The sequence below is a fragment of the Diceros bicornis genome, chromosome 10 (assembly GCF_020826845.1).
Source record: "Diceros bicornis minor isolate mBicDic1 chromosome 10, mDicBic1.mat.cur, whole genome shotgun sequence".
Classification (NCBI taxonomy): Eukaryota; Metazoa; Chordata; class Mammalia; order Perissodactyla; family Rhinocerotidae; genus Diceros; species Diceros bicornis.
The window spans coordinates 80,465,140-80,484,901 of record NC_080749.1 but is presented as its reverse complement, the minus strand read 5'-3'; the positions used below and the strand labels follow the sequence as shown (position 1 = coordinate 80,484,901).

Genomic DNA, 19,762 nt, shown 5'->3' with positions numbered 1-19,762 from the left:
GACTCTAACCACCTTTATCTTGTAATCTTCATTCTGAATGATTTTTCCGAGTTTGTCATCCATGTTATTAACTTGGTTTTCTGAAGTATCTATGTACTTGGAGTTGTTTCTAATATGGTTTCAAGTTCTGGGGTTTTTCTTCTCTTCTTTTTTGTTATATCTTTTATTTTCTTCAGCTCTTTTTAAAAATCTGCTTTGTGGAGTTATGTTCTATTTAGCTGCATGCAGAGCAGGTTTTCTTTAAACTTCTATATTTTATGGTTCTTCAAATGTATATATTTTTCTCTTTTTTACGATATGGTTCCTCCTCCTTTTCTTGCAGTGCTACTTTTTCATGTTATTTGTTTTGCATGTTATTTATTGTTGAAAGGGGCAGTTCTATTCTGGCCTGCTCTTTGCCCAAGAACGGTGTAAATGGAGTCTTCTTAACCCCCTCACATTGGCCATTGGAATAACTGCATTAGAGGCTGAGATAGGAGACTGGATGCATCATCGTGATCTCTGTTCTTTAATTGACTGCTGGGTGACAGTTTTCATGTGTTCTCTCTAAGCAGTTTCCCACAGTGTGTGTTAATCATTGGTTCCAGAGATTCAAAATAGTCAAAGGAGCTAGGCAGATGGAGATAAAATGTCAGGCTTACTACTGAGAGAGCTATTGGAGGATGTGTATGGAATCAGTGTTCTTATTCTTCTGTCCTCCAATCCAGACTTGGAATAGCCCACCCAAAGTAAAGTTTGGGTCTTCGTAATAGACGCACTTACCTAAGACTTTTGCCTCACACTGATTACGTCACAAGTGGTGGGTAAGAGGTTAAAAAACAAACTAAATTCCCTGATTTTAAGACTTTTGATAAATTAGCTGTACCCAATCAAGAAATGTGGACCAATGGTAAAATCACCAGTCAGGTTTCACACTTAAGGGAGAAGGGGGGAGAGATTAGGAATATTTATGGAAAATCCCTCCTCATGGAAACCAGAGCAGTTGAAAAGAAGCATTCCCCACCTTAAACATCATGATCCCTTCTTCAGTAGTGTTCTTTACTACCCTGTGATAGGGAGATAGGCACCAAGTAGAATGCTGTCTACTTCCATAAGTCTGGTTACTGTGTCTTGAAGGACTCGTGTTTTCAAGTTAGCGATTGATTATTTGTATTGTTCTTCGGGACCCCGGTTTCCCCAGACCAATCTGCTTGAGATTAGATCGGATTTGGACATCCTCTTTAACTGTGATGCAAACTTCATTGTATCTGACATTTATTCATTGGCGTCAGTGCCATGAGATGTGGCTGTCTTGCACAGGAGTTGCCGTCTCTAATTTTGGTCATATTTTGGTCAGGGAAAGGAGTTATGCAGACATACACTCATTCCCTCTTTTTTCCCAGAAGCTGTTAATCTTTTTAATCATTGCTCATCTGACAGATGAACATATTTTTCTTTCATTTGTGCTTCTTTAGTTACAAAAGAGGTTAAATAACATTTTTGTGTACAGTATTCACTGGACTTTTGAAGTTCTTTTGTGAATTGCCTATTCTTATTTTGCCCTTATTTTTCAATTTGTAAGTTTGTCTTTTCACTATTGAGTTATGAATTCTTTAATTTAAAATTATTAACTTCTTCTTCTTCATATCTTATCTTACCCAGTTACTTCTTATCAAATTTTGCTTGTGGCCCATTTTGTCATATAAATTTAAAATTTTTATGATGTCCTGCGTGATTTCTGTGCCTGGTATCACATTAGAAAGGTTTCTGACCCCAAGTTTGTAGAACTCGCACATATATTTTCACATGGTATTGTTATAAGGGTTTTTTTTTTTTTTTGAGGAAGATTGGCCCTGTGCTAACATCTGTTGCCAATCTTCTCCTTTTTTTTTTCTTTTCTTTTCTTTCTCCCCAAAGCCCCAGTACCTAGTTGGGTATCATAGTTGTAGAGTTGTAGCTTTTCTATGTGGGACGCCGCCTCAGCATGGCTTGATAGCAGTGAGTAGGTGGGTGCCCAGGATCTGAACCAGCGAACCTCGAGCCGCTGAAGTGGAATGTGCAAACTTAACTGCTACTCCACCGGGCCAGCCCTTTTATAAGGTTTTAACATTTAAATTTTGGTCCATCTAAGAATCAAACACTTTTTTTTCAAATAGATGGTTAATTGTCACAACAATAGTTATTGAATCATATATCCCTTTCTCACTGATTTGAAATGCCACATTGACTGTAGTGGGCTGAATGTGACCCCCAAAGAAAACAGGTCCTAATCCCTGGAGTCTATGAATGTTACTTCCTACAGTAAAGTGTTTGCAGATGTGACTGAGCTAAGGATTTTGAGATGAGATTATTCTGGATTACTTGGGAGAGTCCTAAATGCCATCACAAGTGTCCTTATTTTAGAGAGAGGCAGAGGGAGGTTAAACACTTACACAGAGGAGAAGCCATGTGAAGACAGAGGCAGAGATAGGAATTACGTGGCCACTAGCCAAGGACGGCCCGCAGCCGCCAGAAGCTGCAAGAAAGAAGAAATGTGTTCCCCCAGAGTCTCCCAGAGGGTGCAGCCCTGCTAATACCTGATGTTGAATTTCTGGCCCCTAGAACTGTGAGAGAATAAATTTCCATTGTTTTAAGCCACCAAGTTTGTAATTTGTTACAGCAGCCATAGGAAGTTAATACGTCGATCATATACTAAATTCTTTTATATGTTTTGGTCTTTCTGTGGATTTTTTTTCCCGTTTGTTCCACTGCTCTATGTGTTCTGGTGCCAGTACCATTCTGTTTTAATTAGTAAGATTTACCTTCAGGTTTATTTTTCAAAATAATCGTTATTTTATTAAAGTTGTATGCATACATGATGTTTAAAAGTCAAATAATGGGGCCAGCCCCATGGCGTAGCGGGTAAGTTTGCACATTCCACTTTGGTGGCTCAGGTTTGCCAGTTCGGATCCTGGGCACGGACCTACTCATCGCTCGTCAAGCCATGCTGAGGCGGCGTCCCATATAGAAGAGCTACAACTCTACAACTATGACACACAACTATGTACTGGGGCTTTGAGGAGGGAAAAAAAAAGAAAAAGAGGAAGATTGGCAACAGGTGGTAGCACAGGGCCAATCTTTCTCAAAAAAAAAGTCAAATATTAAAGGACTATAATGTGTAAAAGCAGTCTGCCATTCCTGCCCCAGTTCCAATCTCCAGTAGCAGCTACCTTCAACCCTTCTGTTTCCTCTGCTATTTCCCGCCATACCTCTAAATCACGTGTTTATATGCTGCTGTTTGATTTATTAGTTCAAGGCATTATCTGCTTACTTTCCATGTGGCACACGAGGACTTAGCTATCCTTCACCACCACTGTCCCCTCTTGTCCTCCCGCAGTATAGCTATGTTACGATTTTTATTAAATCAAGTAAGTGTTTACACTACTGTGAACTGTTAAGTATTGAAACAACTTAGTCGATAGTGCCCTATAACCAGGCCTCCTTTTTTGAATATCCTTTCCCTTCATTTTTATTGGAGTTAATAATAGCTTTTTTCTTATTTACCTAATTTTCTGAATACCATTGATTTTTTTCCCCAGTTACTCTAACGTTTCTGCTACATGACTACGAATAACATGCTCAAACATATCAGTTATGTTTCCTAGAAATCTCCTTTCCACAGTCCTTCGTCTTCCTGCTTGAGTCTGAGCTGCTTGCTCTGTGCAGCTGTCATCTTGGGCCTTGCCTTCATTGCTCTTCTGGACTGGACTTTGGTCTTCTGTCTTGCATTGCTGCTTTTGAAAAATCTGCTCTTATTCTGACTCCTACTGCTTTGTATGTGATCTGTTTTTTCTCTCTTAAAACTTTCATGATCCTTTTATCCCTGGTTTCCTGAAAGTTCACAATGATGCATTTTGGAATAAATCCCTTTTTGTATGGAGATTTGTGTCTTTCAGTTATAGGAAAATTTCTTCAATTATTTCCTCCCTTTAGAAGACTCTTTAGTCAAACATTGGGCTTCTTGGACTGTCTCTAATTTTCTTAACTTTTTTGTGGTTCTACTTTCTATTTGTTTATTTTTCAACCCTTTTATTAAATTAAAAAGAAAATTCAGTATCCTATTTTTTCCCCCAAGGTTCTTTCTTATTCTTTTATTATTCCTTTCTGAGTGATAGTCTGTTGTTTTTTTCATGGAAGGAGTATCTTTCTCTCTGAGGTTATTATTAGAGGGTTACGTTTTGTTTGGTTTTCCTCCCTATGTTGTCTTTGTTTCCTCTCAGCTGCTTTCTTTTCTCTGTTTGTTGGTTTAGGTCAGAAGACTTTCCTAAGATATCTGGTAATCTTTGGCTTTGCATTTATTTTGTGTGTGTGTGTGTGTGTGAGAAAGATTAGCCCTGAGCTAACATCTATTGCCAATCCTCCTCTTTTTTTGCTAAGGAAGATTGGCCGTGGGCTAACATCTGTGCCAATCTCCCTCTACTTTATATGTGGGATACCTGCCACAGCATGGCTTGATAAACGCTGCATAGGTCCGCACGTGAGATCTGAACCTACGAACCCTGGGCCACCGAAGTGGAGCACACGAACTTAGCCACTACACCACCGGGCCAGCCCCTGCATTTATTTTTAAGAGTAAAACTATAACAAAGTTAATTGGAAGCTTTGTGTGTATGAGCGAGCTTGTCAGCTGTGAATTTTGCCCTAGGGTGAATAGGCAAAGATCTATCCTTTTAGAATGTCCAAATGACATATTCCTTTTCTCTGGAGCTTTTAATTTTTTCCAGAGGAAAGAATGTTCCAGTCTTTTCTGAAGAGTGGAGAGGTGTGTGTGTGTATGTGTATGTTTGTGAAAGCTTTGCCATGATGAGTGAGGAAGAGGAAAAGAGCTTGACATTCAGTGATTCAGTCTGTAGACTTTCACTTAATCATTTTGTTTTGAGGCCAAGCCCTCTGCTTTGCTGGTATGCCCTGTCCAGAGCTTTTCTGGTTCAATTTCTTCAACTCCCATTGAGTGACACTGATTAGGGAGGGGCCTCAGGGTCTAGCCATCTGTATACAGACTTCAGTGAATTCTTCTACTTCCAAATGGTGAGTCTTTCAGATATTCTGTAGTGTAATTGACTCACTTCTCATTAGCATTTCTGTTAGTTGCTTAGGTTACTACTTTTTCTATTGCCTTCCAAAATTTATTGAAGTTTCTCACGTGTTCTTGTTACTATACTTATTCTCTCCATACTTATGAGTTGCTAGATTACTTTTTTGGTTTAATCCTCTACAGTTGTTTTAGTGGGTTGCAAATAAGTAAAATCACTACATAAAAGTGTAAGTACTTAATATATATTTAACAATACATGAATGAATGACTATCACCTTTGAATAAGGGGTTGCTAGCATTGCATAGTAATAATAAATAAAATACAGGCATACCTTGTTATTACGCTCTGCTTTATTGTGCATTTTTTACAAATTGAAGGTTTGTGGCAACCCTGAGTTGAGCAAGTCTTTCGGCGCCATTTTTCCAACAGTGTTTTCTCACTTCATGTCTGTGTCACATTATGGTAATTCTCACAATATTTCAGACTTTTTCATTATTATTATGTTTATTATGGTGATCTGTGATCAGTGATCTTTGGTGTTACTATTGTAATTGTTTTGCAGCACCGCAAACCATGCCCATAGAAGAGGGCAAACTTAATCGATAAATGTATATGTGTGTATGAGGAAGATTAGCCCTGAGCTAACATCTGATGCCAATCCTCCTCTTTTTGCTGAGGAAGATTGGCCCTGGGCTAACATCCGTGCCTATCTTCCTCCACTATATGGGACGCCGCCACAGCATGGCTTGACAAGCGCTGCATCAGTGCGTGCCTGGGATCCGAACCTGTGAACCCCGCGCTGCCGAAACAGAGTGGGCACACTCTACCGCTTAGCCACCGGGCCGGCCCCTAAATGTATGTGTTCTCACTGCTCCACTGACTGGCCATTCCCCCATCTCTGTGGCACAACAATGGTGAAATAAGGCCAGTTAATAGTCCTACAGTGGCCTCCTAGTGCTCAAGTGAAAGGCCGAGTCGCATGTCTCTCACTTTAAATCAAATGCTAGGAATGATTAAGCTTAGTGAGGAAGGCATGTTGAAAGCTGAGACAGGCTGAAGGCTAGGCCTCTTGTGCCAAACAGCCAAGTTGTGAAGGCAAAGGAAAACTTCTTGAAGGAAATTAAAAGGGTTATTCCAGTGAACATACGAATGATAAGAAAGAGAAAGAGCCTTATTGCTGATATGGAGAAAGTTTTAGTGGTCTGGATAGAAGATCAAACCAGCCACAACATTCCTTTAAGACAAAGCCTAGTCCAGAGCAAAGCCCTAACTCTGTTCAATTCCCTGAAGGCTGAGAGAGGTGAGGAAGCTGCAGAAGAAAAGTTTGAAGCTAGCAGAAATTGGTTCATGAGGTTTTAAGGAAAGAAACCCTCTCTCTAACTTAAAAAGTGTAAGGTGAAGCAGCAAGTGCTGATGTAGAAGCTGCAGCAAGTATCAAGAAGCTCTAGCTAAGATCATTAATGAAGGTGGCTACACTAAACAAGAGATTTTCAGTGCAGACGAAACAGCCTTATATTGGAAGAGGATGCCATCTAGGGCTTTCACAGCTAGAGAGGAGAAGACAATGCCTGGCTTCAAAGCTTCAGAGGACAGGCTGACTCTCTTGTTAGGGGCTAATGCAGCTGATGACTTTAAGCTGAAGCCAATGCTCATGTACCATTCTGAAAATCCTAGGGCCCTTAAGAATTATGCTAAATCTACTCTGCTTGTGCTCTATAAATGGAACAGCAAAGCCTGGATGACAACACACATTTGTTTACAGCATAATTTAAGCCCACTGTTGAGACCTATTGCTCAGAGAAGAAGATTCCTTTCAAAATATTACTGCTCATTGACAATGCACCTGGTCACCCAAGAGCTCTGATGGAGATGTGCAATGAGATTCATGTTGTTTTCATGCCTGCTAACACAACACCCATTCTGCAGCCCATGGATCAAGGAGTAATTTCAACTTTCAAGTCTTATTATTTAATAAATACATTTCATAAGGCTATAGGTGCCATAAATAGTGATTCCCCTGATGGATCTGGAGGAAGTAAATTGAAAATCTTCTGGAAAAAATTCACCATTCTAGATGCTATGAAGAACATTCGTGATTCATGGGACAAGGTCAAAATATCAACATTAACAGGAGTTTGCAAGAAGTTGATTCCAACCCTCATGGATGACTTTGAGGGATTTAAGACCAGTGGAGGAAGTAACTGCAGGTGTGGTGGAAATAGCAAGAGAACTAGAAGTAGAAGTGGAGCCTGAAGATCTGACTGAAGTGCTGCAATCTCGTGATAAAACTTTAGTGGGTGAGGAGTTGCTTAGTATAGATGAGCAAAGAAAATAGTTTCTTGAGATGGAATCCACCCCTGGTGAAGATGCTGTGAAGATTGTTGAAATGACAACAAAGGATTTAGAGTATTACGTAAACTTAGTTGATAAAGCAGTGGCAAAGTTTGAGAGTATTGATTCTGATTTTGAAAGAAGTTCTGCTGTGGGCAAAATGCTATCAAACAGCATTGCATGCTACCGAGAAATTGTTTGTGAAAGGAAGAGTCAGTCAATGTGGCAAACTCACGGTTGTTTTATTTTAAGAAATTGCCACAGCCACCCCAACCTTCAGCAACCCCTACCCTGATCAGTCAGCAACCATCAACATTGAGGCAAGACCCTCCACCAGCAAAAAGACTCGCTGAAGACTCAGATGATGGTTAGCATTTTTTAGCAATAAAGCATTTTAAATTAAAGTATATACATTTTTTTAAAAATATAATGCTGTTGCACACTTAATAGACTACAGTAAAGTGTAAACATAACTTTTATATGCACTGGGAAACCAATAAATACATGTGGCTTGCTTTACTGCAATTTTGCTTTATTGTGGTGGTCTGGAACTGAACCTGCAATAGCCCCATGTTATCCTTGTAAAATAATAAATGAAATATTAATAAAACATAAAAGACAAAACCAAAAAGATTTAACTTGGTTTGATAGTCAAGTAAATATTTTTCACAATAACAAGAGTTATACAAAAGCTAGTTATACATGTTAATTGTAGTAAATTTGGACACTACAGAAACTGTCATCTGTTATCTCACTGCAAAGAAAACCTTTGTTGACATTTTGGAGTGTTTCCTCTCAGTTCTGCCACCCCCCCCCCCCCGAAAGTTGAATCATTAACAAACTCAGATTCTTTGAGGAAATGTTGATTGTGTTTGTAAGAAAATTCATGGCTTGGGAGCCACAGTAATCAGGAATGCTACATTAATATTAAACAGCAAACTTGTCTATTGTATTTTCTTAATTGCATCAAACAGTAATATTATATTTAATCAAAAATCTTCACCGATTATTTTTCTCAAGTGGATTTCAGTGCTCAGTTTGCATATTACCATCAGTCTGTCTGTCTTGCTTTTCAGTGATGTCACAGTAATGAGATGTTACGAGTAAAGTGAGAACAAAACTACCTCTAAAGAGAATGTCAATATGTTTTATTTTAAGGTTTGTACTCCAAATCTGGGAGATAGCTAAAAAATTTAAATATTGTATAGTGTATAAATGAATTAAGTGTTCTATGTGGTCACTGTGTTCAAGTAAGAAAAAAAAATTGTGCTCTTACTAGAAGTAAAAGGGATTTCTAGTTAAGATGGTACAGTAAGGTTTACTCCTAATTCATGGTAATCACAAATAAAAAAACAAACTCCAAAAGATATATTTTGGCTAAATAATAAGATAAACATGGACCAGAAACAAAATGGAAAGACAGAGTGGTGAGTGGGGCTGAAACAAGTGTGCTGAGCTCCCAGTATAATAGTAGGTCCTGGCCTCTGGGAGTTCGGTTTCAGCAGGTTGGTGGAAATTGAAAGTGCTTCCCATGCAGTGTTCCTTCAACTCACCAATTAGATCAACAGTATTTCAGATATCACTGTATCAGGGGCCCTAAAATATCAGTATAAGACACTGTGGAAGTGGGAACCCTGAAGGTGAAGTAGAGACAACTGTATAACCATAGATAAGGAGGAATAACCACAGAGAGGAAGAAGGAAAAAATTAAAAGATTCTGTACTCACAATGAGCCTACAAAATTCAACCAACAGAATCAACATTTTGAACATGAATTCACTCCAGATGAAAATAATTTTATGAAAAAGTCTAAGAATTCTATATATTTAGGGTGCCAAAGAGAAAAGTTATGGAATGATATCCATTAAAAAGGACAAGAAATTAGAATATGAAGAAGAACCAATTAGAAATCTTAGAAATTAAAAAAGAAAGGAACAGTCACTGTATTGAAAAAAAAACGAAAAACCTCAGTAGCTGAGATGAACTGTAGACTGGACAGAGTTCAAGAGAATTCATACATTTGAAGATTGTACTGAGGAATTTATCCAAAATATAACAGAAAAACACAGATATAAAAATGAGCCATTAAGGCATACAAAGAATAACACCTAATAAAAGATTCAGATAAAAAGAAGAAATTATGGCTGAAAAGAAATATGTGGAGGGATAATAGCTTAGAAGTTTCTAGAACTGAAGGAAAACATTACCAGAATGAAAATATACTCTACCTAAACACATCTTAGAGAACCTCAGGACATTAAGGATAAAGAGAAAACTCTTTAAAAGATTCAAAGAGAGGGGCCGGCCCGGTGGCGCAAGCGGTTAAGTGCGCGCGCTCCGCTGTGGCGGCCTGGGGTTCGCTGGTTCGGATCCCGGGCGCACACCGACACACTGCTTGGTAAGCCATGCTGTGGCGGCGTCCCATATAAAGTGGAGGAAGATGGGCACCGATGTTAGCCCAGGGCCGTCTTCCTCAGCAAAAAAAAAAAGAGGAGGATTGGCGGATGTTAGCTCAGGGCTGATCTCCTCACAAAAAAAAAAAAGATTCAAAGAGAAAAAGAAAGCTTACTTTTAAAGGAGGGGCAGTTTGACCCCAGACTTCTCATTGACTATAGTAAATGCCCTAAGACGTGGGGACTCTATCTTCACTAAGGAATGCTAAGGAATGCTATGTAATAAAAACAACAAAACAGATACATACATAGCAACATATATAAACTTAAAAACAAAAGGCTGAGTGAAAAAAAAACCCAAAATCAGAAATGAAATCTACAGCACAACATCATTTGTGTGGATTAGAATATGTACATAACAGCACATTTTACAAGAACACATTCAAATAAAAAGGTACTCATCAAATACATTAGAATGATTGTGAGGAGAGGTGGAAATGAGAAAGCTGTTAAAAAGGAATGAATGTACAAGTAAATGAACAAAGAAGAAAATTGAGTCTCACATGGACCAAGAATGATAGCTAAAAAATGGAAAACTAAAGGAAAAGTGTTCCCAATCTAGATTTTTGTATACAATTAAACTGTCATTTATGAATGAAGGCAAACATAGAGTTTCATAGATACCAAGACTAAGAGAATTTTCTACCCAGGGGATTCTCTAAAGGAACTATTAAAGAATGGACCTTTGCAAGAGCAAAGAAGGAAAGTATAGGATATAAGAAATAATGGTGGGGCCAGCCCCAGTTGCCTAGTGGTTAAGTTCAGCACACTCTGCTTTGGCAGCCTGGGTTCCCATGTGCAAACTTACACCACTCCTTTGTCAGTGGCCATGCTGTGATGGCAGCCACATACACAATAGAGGAAGATTGGCAACAGATGTTAGCTCAGGGTGGCTCTTGCTCAGCAAAAAAAAATAAATAAATGAATGAATGGTGGGGGTGGGGGTGGGGGAAGGGTGAAAGAGGTAAAGGGGCACATTTATATGGTGACAGATGGCAACTAGACTCTTGGTGGTGAATACAATGTACACTTCTATACAGAAGGCAAAATATGATGTACACCTGAAATTTATCGGTTATAAATCAGTTACCTCAACTAAAAAAATGCAAATAAAAAAAGACTAGTTATACCCTTGATTTTAACTCTAGTTTTGTTGATGGTGAAAGTTAGAGAATTTCAGTCCCCAGGATGGAGAGGGTAAAATGGCTTACTACTTGGTAGAAGGAAGAAATAATAATAAACTTATTTATAGTCATCAACCAATAATTGCAAGTTTTGAGTCAGAAATGATTGGGGAGAAATTTTTGAGATCTAATAGATAGAAGAGAAGAATCTAAATTGTCATAAGCACACGGAGTTTGCCCTGGCTGTGACCACCAACTCATTTTGTCAAGTGTCTGTGCCTCAGCCTTCTGGTTTGTAAAATGATTCTACTTTCCATTATTTACAAGGCATGGTTAATACCTGAAACCTACTTTAAAGGTATAGTCACTCTGAGGATTTTGCAGAGTAAGATGGTTTACAATAGTAGGGAACCTAAGTAACCTCAAAGCCACAGTTTCCACTACAGTGTAGATGTCAGCATTACACCAAGTACACTCATTAACTGGAAACCTGATTTTAAATCAGCCTGTTCGTGCTTGTAGCTTCATCTGCTTGTGTGAATGTATTGATGTTCACTGCCAAGTTATGCTTTGTGCTGGTGAACACAGATGCCATGATGTAGGCTGGAAATACTATGTTTTGAAAAAAAAGTTACATCCTGAATTTCTGCCTGCACCCCCTGTGTGCTTCATTCTCAGTTGAAATGTTCATATAAAAGGAAAGATAATTATGTGATTCATTTATTGGCCACAAGTAAAGAACGTGTGAGTTCAAAAAAAATAAAATAATGGTGAGCATTCTTCCTTTTCCCATGTGAAGAAGCCTGCCATGATCCAGTTACTTCTACCTGATGGCAAATTTGTTTAGTCCTAATGCTCAGTTAGGAGGACCATTTAACTCTCACACTAAGCTATATCCACAAATTTTGCCATTGTTAGTAACAAAAAATGGTATTTTGGCCTCCAGCTACTACACTTTATATTATTTGTTTTTTAAAAGGGATGCCATTTATTTGGCCCCCTCAGAGATTCAAAACATCTCATGTAATGGTGAGAACATTGAGAAATAAAATGAAAGCGTGGAATTTGGTGTGGTAAAATATACAGCGCACCAACGCACTGGTTGGCAAGCCATGCTGTGGCGGCGTCCCATATAAAGTGGAGAAAGATGGGCACAGATGTTAGCCCAGGGCCAGTCTTCCTCAGAAAAAAGAGGAGGATTGGCATCAGATGTTAGCTCAGGGCTGATCTTCCTCACACACACACAAAATATATATATATACAGATGTAAAGGCTTTTGATGAGACTGGGAGGTATGCTATTTATAATAGCATCAATAAACATAAAATACTTAAGAATAAATTAAACAAAAGATGTGCAATACCTCTATATTAAAAACTCCAGAACACTGCAGAGAGAAATGAAAGAAGACCTAAATAGAGATAGACACCGTGTTCATGGATTGAAAGAGTCAATATTGTTAAGATGCCAGTCCAGCACAACTTAATATTTAGATTCAATGCCATCCCAATCTAAATCCCAGTACTCTACAACTCAGTAGTAAAAAAGACAAACAACCCAATTTATTTACTTATTTTTTTATTTTTTTTAGTTTTTTGTTTATTGCAGTAACATTGGTTTATAACATTGTAAAAATTTCAGGTGTACATCATTATACTTCTATTTCTGCATAGATTACATCATGTTCACCACCAAAATACTAATTACAACCCATCACGACACACATGTACCGAATCATCCCTTTCAACCTCCTCCCTCCCCTCTTCCCCTCTGGTAACCACCCATCCAATCTCTGTCCCTATGTGTTTGTTTATTGTTGTTATTATCTACTACTTAATGAAGGAAATCATACGGTATTTGACCTTCTCCCTCTGACTTATTTCACTTTGCATTATACCCTCAATGTCCATCCATGTTGTCACAAATGGCTGGATTTCATCATTTCTTATGGCTGAGTAGTATTCCATTGTGTATATATACCACATCTTCTTTATCCATTCGTCCCTTGATGGGCACTTAGGTTGCTTCCAAGTCTTGGCTATTGTGAATAATGCTGCAATGAACACAGGGGTGCATGTACCTTTACAAATTGGTGTTTTCAAGTTCTTTGGATAAATACCCAACGGTGGAATAGCTGGATCATATGGTAGTTCTATCCTTGATTTTTTGAGGAATCTCCATACTGTTTTCCACAGTGGCTGCACCAGTTTGCACTCCCACCAGCAGTCTATGAGGGTTCCCTTCTCTCCACATCCTCTCCAACACATGTTGTTTCCTGTCTTGTTAATTATAGCCATTCTGACGGGCGTGAGGTGATATCTCATTGTAGTTTTGATTTGCATTTCCCTGATAGTTAGTGATTTTGAACATCTTTTCATGTGTCTGTTGGCCATCTGTATATCTTCTTTGGAGAAAGGTCTGTTCAGGTCTTTTGCCCATTTTTTAATTGGGTTGGTAGTTTTTTTGTTGTTGAGATGCATGAGTTCTTTATATATTTTGGAGATTAAGCCCTTATCAGAAGTATGGTTTGCAAATATCTTCTCCCAATTGTTAGGTTGTCTTTTCGTTTTGTTGATGGTTTCCTTTGCTGTGCAGAAGCTTTTTAGTTTGATGTAGTCCCATTTGTTTATTTTTTCTATTGTTTCTCTTGCCCGATCAGACGTGGTGTTTGAAAAGATGTTGCTAAGACCGATATCGAAGAGCATACTGCCTATGTTTTCTTCTAGAAGTTTCACAGTTTCAGGTCTTACATTCAAGTCTTTAATCCATTTGGAGTTAATTTTTGTGTATGGTGTAAGGTAAGGGTCTACTTTCGTTTTTTTTGCATATGGCTATCCAGTTTTCCCAACACCATTTGTTGAAGAGACTTTCTTTTCCCCATTGTATGTTCTTGGCTCCTTTGTCAAAGATTAGGTGTCCATAGATGTGTGGTTTATTTCTGGGCTTTCGATTCTATTCCATTGATCTGTGTGTCTGTTTTTGTGCCAGTACCATGCTGTTTTGGTTACTATAGCTTTGTAGTATATTTTGAAATCAGGGAGTGTGATACCTCCAGCTTTGTTCTTTTTTCTCAGGATTCCTTTAGCTATTCGGGGTCTTTTGTTGTTCCGTATAAATTTTAGGATTCTTTGTTCTATTTCTGTGAAAAATGTTGTTGGAACTTTGATAGGGATTGCATTGAATCTATAGATGGCTTTAGGAAGTATGGACATCTTAACTATGTTAATTCTTCCAATCCAAGAGCACAAAATATCTTTCCATTTCTTTGTGTCTTCTTCAATTTCTTTCAGAAATGTTTTATAGTTTTCGGTGTACAGATCTTTCACCTCTTTGGTTAAGTTTATTCCTAGGTATTTTATTCTTTTTGTTGCAATTGTAAATGGGATGGTATTCTTAATTTCTCTTTCTGCTACTTCGTTGTTAGTGTACAGAAATGCAACTGATTTTTGTATGTTGATTTTGTATCCTGCAACTTTACCATATTCGTTTATTACTTCTAAAAGTTTTCTGGTGGATTCTTAAGGGTTTTCTATATATAAAATCATGTCATCTGCAAATAGTGACAGTTTCACTTCTTCCTTTCCAATTTGGATCCCTTTTATTTCTTTCTCTTGCCTGATTGCTCTGGCTAGGACTTCCAGTACTATGTTAAATAGGAGTGGTGAGAGTGGGCATCCTTGTCTGGTTCCTGTTCTTAGAGGAATGGCTTTCAGTTTTTCACCATTGAGGATGATATTAGCTGTGGGTTTCTCATATATGGTCTTTATTATGTTGAGATACTTTCCTTCTATACCCATTTTATTCAGAGTTTTTATCATAAATGGATGCTGTATCTTGTCAAATGCTTTTTCTCCATCTATTGAGATGATCATGTGATTTTTATTCTTCATTTTATTAATGTGGTGTATTACGTTGATTGATTTGTGAATGTTAAACCATCCCTGCATCCCTGGAATAAATCCCACTTGATCATGGTGTATAATCTTTTTAACATATTGTTGTATGCGATTTGCTAGTATTTTGTTGAGGATTTTTGCATCGATGTTCATCAGTGATATTGGCCTGTAATTTTCTTTTTTTGTGTGTTGTCCTTGTCTGGTTTGGGTATCAGGGTAATGTCAGCTTCGTAGAATGAGTTAGGGAGCTTCCCCCCCTCCTCAATTTTTTGGAAGAGTTTGAGAAGGATAGGTATCAAGTCTTCTTTGAATGTTTGGTAGAATTCCCCAGGGAAGCCATCTGGTCCTGGGCTTTTATTTTTGGGGAGGTTTTTGATTACTGTTTCGATCTCCTTACTGGTGATTGGTCTATTCAAATTCTCTACTTATTCTTGATCCAGTTTTGGAAGGTTGTATGATGCTAAGAATTTATCCATTTCTTCCAGATTGTCGAATTGGTTGGCATATAGCTTTTCACAGTATTCTCTTATAATCTTTTGTATTTCCGAAGTGTCTGTTGTAACCTCTCCTCTTTCATTTCTGATTTTACTTATTTGTGCCTTCTCTCTTTTTTTCTTGGTGAGTCTAGCTAAAGATTTGTCAATTTTGTTGATCTTTTCAAAGAACCAGCTCTTGGTTTTATTAATTTTTTCTATTGTTTTTTTGGTCTCTATTTCATTTATTTCTGCTCTGATTTTTATTATTTCCCTTCTTCTACTGATTTTGGGCTTGGTTTGTTCTTCATTTTCCAGTTCCTTTAGGTGCATTGTTAGATTGTTTATTTGAGATTTTTCTTGTTTGTTGAGATAGGCCTGTATCGCTATAAACTTCCCTCTTAGAACCGCTTTTGCTGTATCCCATAAATTCTGGCATGTCTTATTTTCATTTTCATTTGTCTCCAGGTATTTTTTGATTTCTTTGTTAACCCAGTCGTTGTTCAGTAGCATTTTGTTTAATCTCCACGTATTTGTGGCTTTTCTGATTTTCTTCCTATAGTTGATTTCCAGTTTCATACCGTTGTGGTCAGAAAAGATGCTTGGTATTATTTCAATCTTCTTAAATTTATGGAGACTTGTTTTGTGGCCTAATATGTGATCAATCCTGGAGAATGTTCCATGTGCATTTGAAAAGAACGTGTAATCTTCGGTTTTTGGATGGAATGCTCTGTATATATCTACTAGGTCCATCTGTTCTAGTGTGTCGTTTAAGGCCAATGTTTCCTTATTGATCTTCTGTTTGGATGATCTATCCATTGGTGTAAGTGGAGTGTTAAAGTCCCCTACTATTATTGTGTTACTGTCTATTTCTGTTTTTATGTCTGTTAATAATTGCTTGATATATTTAGGTGCACCTACATTAGGTGCGTAGATATTTACAAGTATTATATCCTCTTGTTGGATTGTTCCCTTGATCATTATGTAATGCCCTTCTTTGTCTCTTTTTACAGTTTTTGTTTTAAAGTCTATTTTGTCTGGTATGAGTACTGCTACCTCAGCTTTCTTTTCATTGCCATTTGCGTGGAGTATCTTTTTCCATCCCTTCACTTTCAGTTTGTGAGTGTCTTTAGGTCTGAAGTGTGTCTCTTGTATGCAGCATATATATGGGTCTTGTTTTTTTATCCAGTCAGCCACCCTATGCCTTTTAATTGAAGCATTTAGTCCATTGATGTTTAAAGTAGCTATTGATAAGTATGTACTTACTGCCATTTTTTAACTTTTTTTTTTTCTCAGTGTTTTAGTAGTCCTTCTCTGTTCCTTTCTTCTATACAGAATTGATGGTCACTTTAGTTTGACCTCTGTCTGAAAGCTGTACTCTTAACTCCCCTCCTCCCTCCTTTTATGTTTTTGATATCATATCTAACCTCTTTTTTGTGTATTTGTATCCATTACGTTCTAATCATGGAAATAGATAATTTTTCCTATTTGTGGTCTTCTCTTTTCCCCTTAAATCAGTCCCTTTAACATTTCTTGTAGCACTGGTTTCTTGGTGACAAACTCCTTTAATTTTTGCTTATCTGGGAAAATTTTGATCTCTCCTTCCATTTTGAATGATAACCTTGCTGGGTAGAATATTCTTGGCTGTAAGTTTTTTCCTGTTAGCACTTTAAATATATCATGCCATTCTCTTCTAGCCTGTCAGGTTTCTGCTGAGAAGTCAGCTGATAGCCTTATGGGGTTTCCTTTGTATGTAACTTGACATTCTCTTGCGGCTTTTAGGATTCTCTCTTTATCTTTAATTCTGGACATTTTGATTATGATGTGTCTTGCTGTCGGCCTCTTTGGGTTTATCTTGTTTGGGGCTCTCTGTGCTTCCTGTACCTGGATGTCTGTTTCCTTCCTTAGGTTAGGGAAGTTTTCATCTATTATTTCTTGAAATAGATTCTCTGCCCCCTTGTCTCGCTCTTCTCCTTCCGGGACACCTATAACACGGATGTTAGTGTGCTTGATGTTGTCCCAGAGGTCCCTTAGACTGTCCTCACTCTTTTTAATTCTTTTCTCTTTTACCTGTTCACCTTGGGTAATTTCTTCTAGTCTTTCGTCCAGCTCACAGATCCGTTCTTCTGTATCCTCTACTCTGCTTTTGAGTCCCTCTAATGAATTTTTCATTTCCAGTATTGTATTCTTCATTTCTGATTGGTTCTTTTTTATATCTTCCATTTCTTTGTTGACAGTCTCACTGAGTTCATCTATTCTTCTCCCCAGATCAGTGAGCATCCTTAACACTCTTAGTTTGAACTCTCTGTCGGGTAGGTTGCTCATTTCTGTTTCACTTAGTTCCTTTTCTGGGGTTTTGTCCTGTTCCCTTACTTGGAATGTATTCTTTTGCCTCCTCATTTTGCCTCTTTCTCTGTGCTTCTGTCTACGTATTAGGTAGGTCAGCTATGTCTCCTGCTCTTGGATAGGTGACCTTATGTAAGTGATGCCTTAGGAGGACTGCAGTGTGCTTCCCTCAGTTTTCAATGTTCCAGGTGTGACCCCTATGTGGGCTACGTGTGTCCTTCTGTTGTGGCCTGTTTGCTCTCCCTGTAGGCGCCCAGGGAGGCTGAGTTATGCTCCTGGCCAGGTGTTGTAATGCTCAGCTGCTTGTAGTTGTTGTGGGCCCTTCAGTCTCTTTATCAGGTGTGGGGAGCCCCAGCACAGTTGGCTGCAAGTTCTAATACCACATTTGTGTTGCAGTATTTCTTTTAAGTGAGTAGACCCCCAGCGTGGCAGGTTGTTAGACTCAGGGCCTTACAATTGCTATAAGCCTCTAGCCTATTAGGTCTCTTGTCAGCTCTCTGAGGATTGCAGCTGGGTGGGGCTGGCCTCAGGCACAGGAGCACCCAATCGTTTCAGGCTTTGGAAGGTGGGGCAAACCTCCTATGTGGGTCTTTGAGAAGCACAAGTCTTCTGCAGCTGACAAACCCTGCCGCCCACAGGTCCACACACACAGTCAACACAGTCCTGCCCCGTGTGAGCACCCCGACCTCCCCAAGCGGACCCAGTCTCTCCACGGCGGGAGCCCCACACACTCCGCCACCGCCCCACACTCTCCACCCGCTCCTTGTGCACACCCTGCCCCGCTCAAGTCGGCTCAGTTGCCAAGCTGCAGAGAATCCAGTCACCAATCTATGCAGGCCTACAAGTTGCCTGAGGGCTTGTTGTTGGGTGGGGCCAGTCTCTAGGGTGGGCTGCCTGCCCTGGCTGAGCTGGATTAAATCAGTGCTCTAGTGGGTGGGGCAGACCCTGGGCTAGCAGGCCCCAGGGAGAACTCCAATGGCATCTGTGTCAGCATGCCCACACCAGGCCACAACAATGGCCGCTGCCAATGTCCCAGTCCCTGGAGAGGTCTCACCTCTCACCGAGATGCACTCAGGGCCTATTAGGTGAGTCTCTTTTCACCACAGCACTGTGCACCTTTCTTTCTGGTGATTTTAGGATGCTTTCTGAAACGGGTGAGTTTGTGCGCGGGCCCTTTAAGAGCCAGTTTTAGTTTCTTTGTGAACCGGGTTTTCTGGGGGTACTCCCCAGTGTTTTAGTAGCAGGCAAAGTCAGATATTATGCCGCTGGTCTCGATTGTGCTGGGTCCACAAAATGCCCACAGCGGGGGCGCTCCCCAGCTCAGGGCCCCGCACCTCCAGGGAGGCTGCGGACCTGTGAGCTGCTCCCGGCGGCCGCGAAGCTGGCAGCTTGTGAAGGCGGCGTTTTTCCTCTCCAGAAGGGAGTCTCTGCCTCTTCTACCTCAGTTAGGATTGTCCGTTGTTGCAGGAGTTCCTCTTACGCAGTTTTAAGTTCTGTCTCAGGGGTAATTTTTCCACGAGTAGTTGTAAATTGGCTGTGTCCACGGGAGGAGGTGAGTTCCGAGTCTGCTTACGCCGCCATCTTGACTCTGCCTCCCAAACAACCCAATTTAAAAATGGGCAAAAGAGGGGCCAGCCCAGTGGCGTAGCGGTTAAGTGTGCATGCTGTGCTTCGGCGGCCCTGGGTTCGCAGGTTCGGATCCCGGGCGCGCACCAACACACCGCTTGTCAAGCCATGCTGTGGCGGCGTCCCATATAAAGTAGAGGAAGATGGGCACAGATGTTAGCCCAGGGCTAGTCTTCCTCAGCAAAAAGAGGAGGATTGGCATGGATGTTAGCTCAGGGCCAATCTTTCTCAGCAAAATTGGATGTTAGCTCAGGGCTGATTTTCCTCACAAAAAAAAAAAAGTGGCCAGAAGAATTACAAACACTAAATATTGGAGGATATAAAAATGAGCAATTCCCCCATGAAAAAGTGCTCATCATCATCAGTTATCAGGAAAATACACATTAAAGCCACGGGGAAATACCACTACACATCAGCTACAATGGGTGAAACTAGAAAGACTGCCAGCGTGACACGTTA

The 19,762-nt window shown here is 39.5% G+C and overlaps 1 protein-coding gene across 7 annotated transcripts in view; it reads left to right on the top strand.

The window, feature by feature from the left end:
• Positions 1 to 19,762, top strand: part of ICA1L (islet cell autoantigen 1 like) — a 69,485-nt gene that overhangs the window by 6,759 nt on the left and 42,964 nt on the right. Inside the window, exon 1 of one of the 7 annotated variants that reach the window (XM_058549634.1) lies at positions 18,536 to 18,762. The exons of 5 other annotated variants lie outside the window; for them this stretch is intronic. In XM_058549634.1, coding sequence (XP_058405617.1) covers positions 18,653 to 18,762 — 110 coding nt within the window. In that variant the 5' untranslated portion in view covers positions 18,536 to 18,652. Of the gene's footprint in view, positions 1 to 18,535; positions 18,763 to 19,762 lie in introns of those variants that run through there. One more of the 7 variants, XM_058549628.1, reaches the window with a different exon arrangement.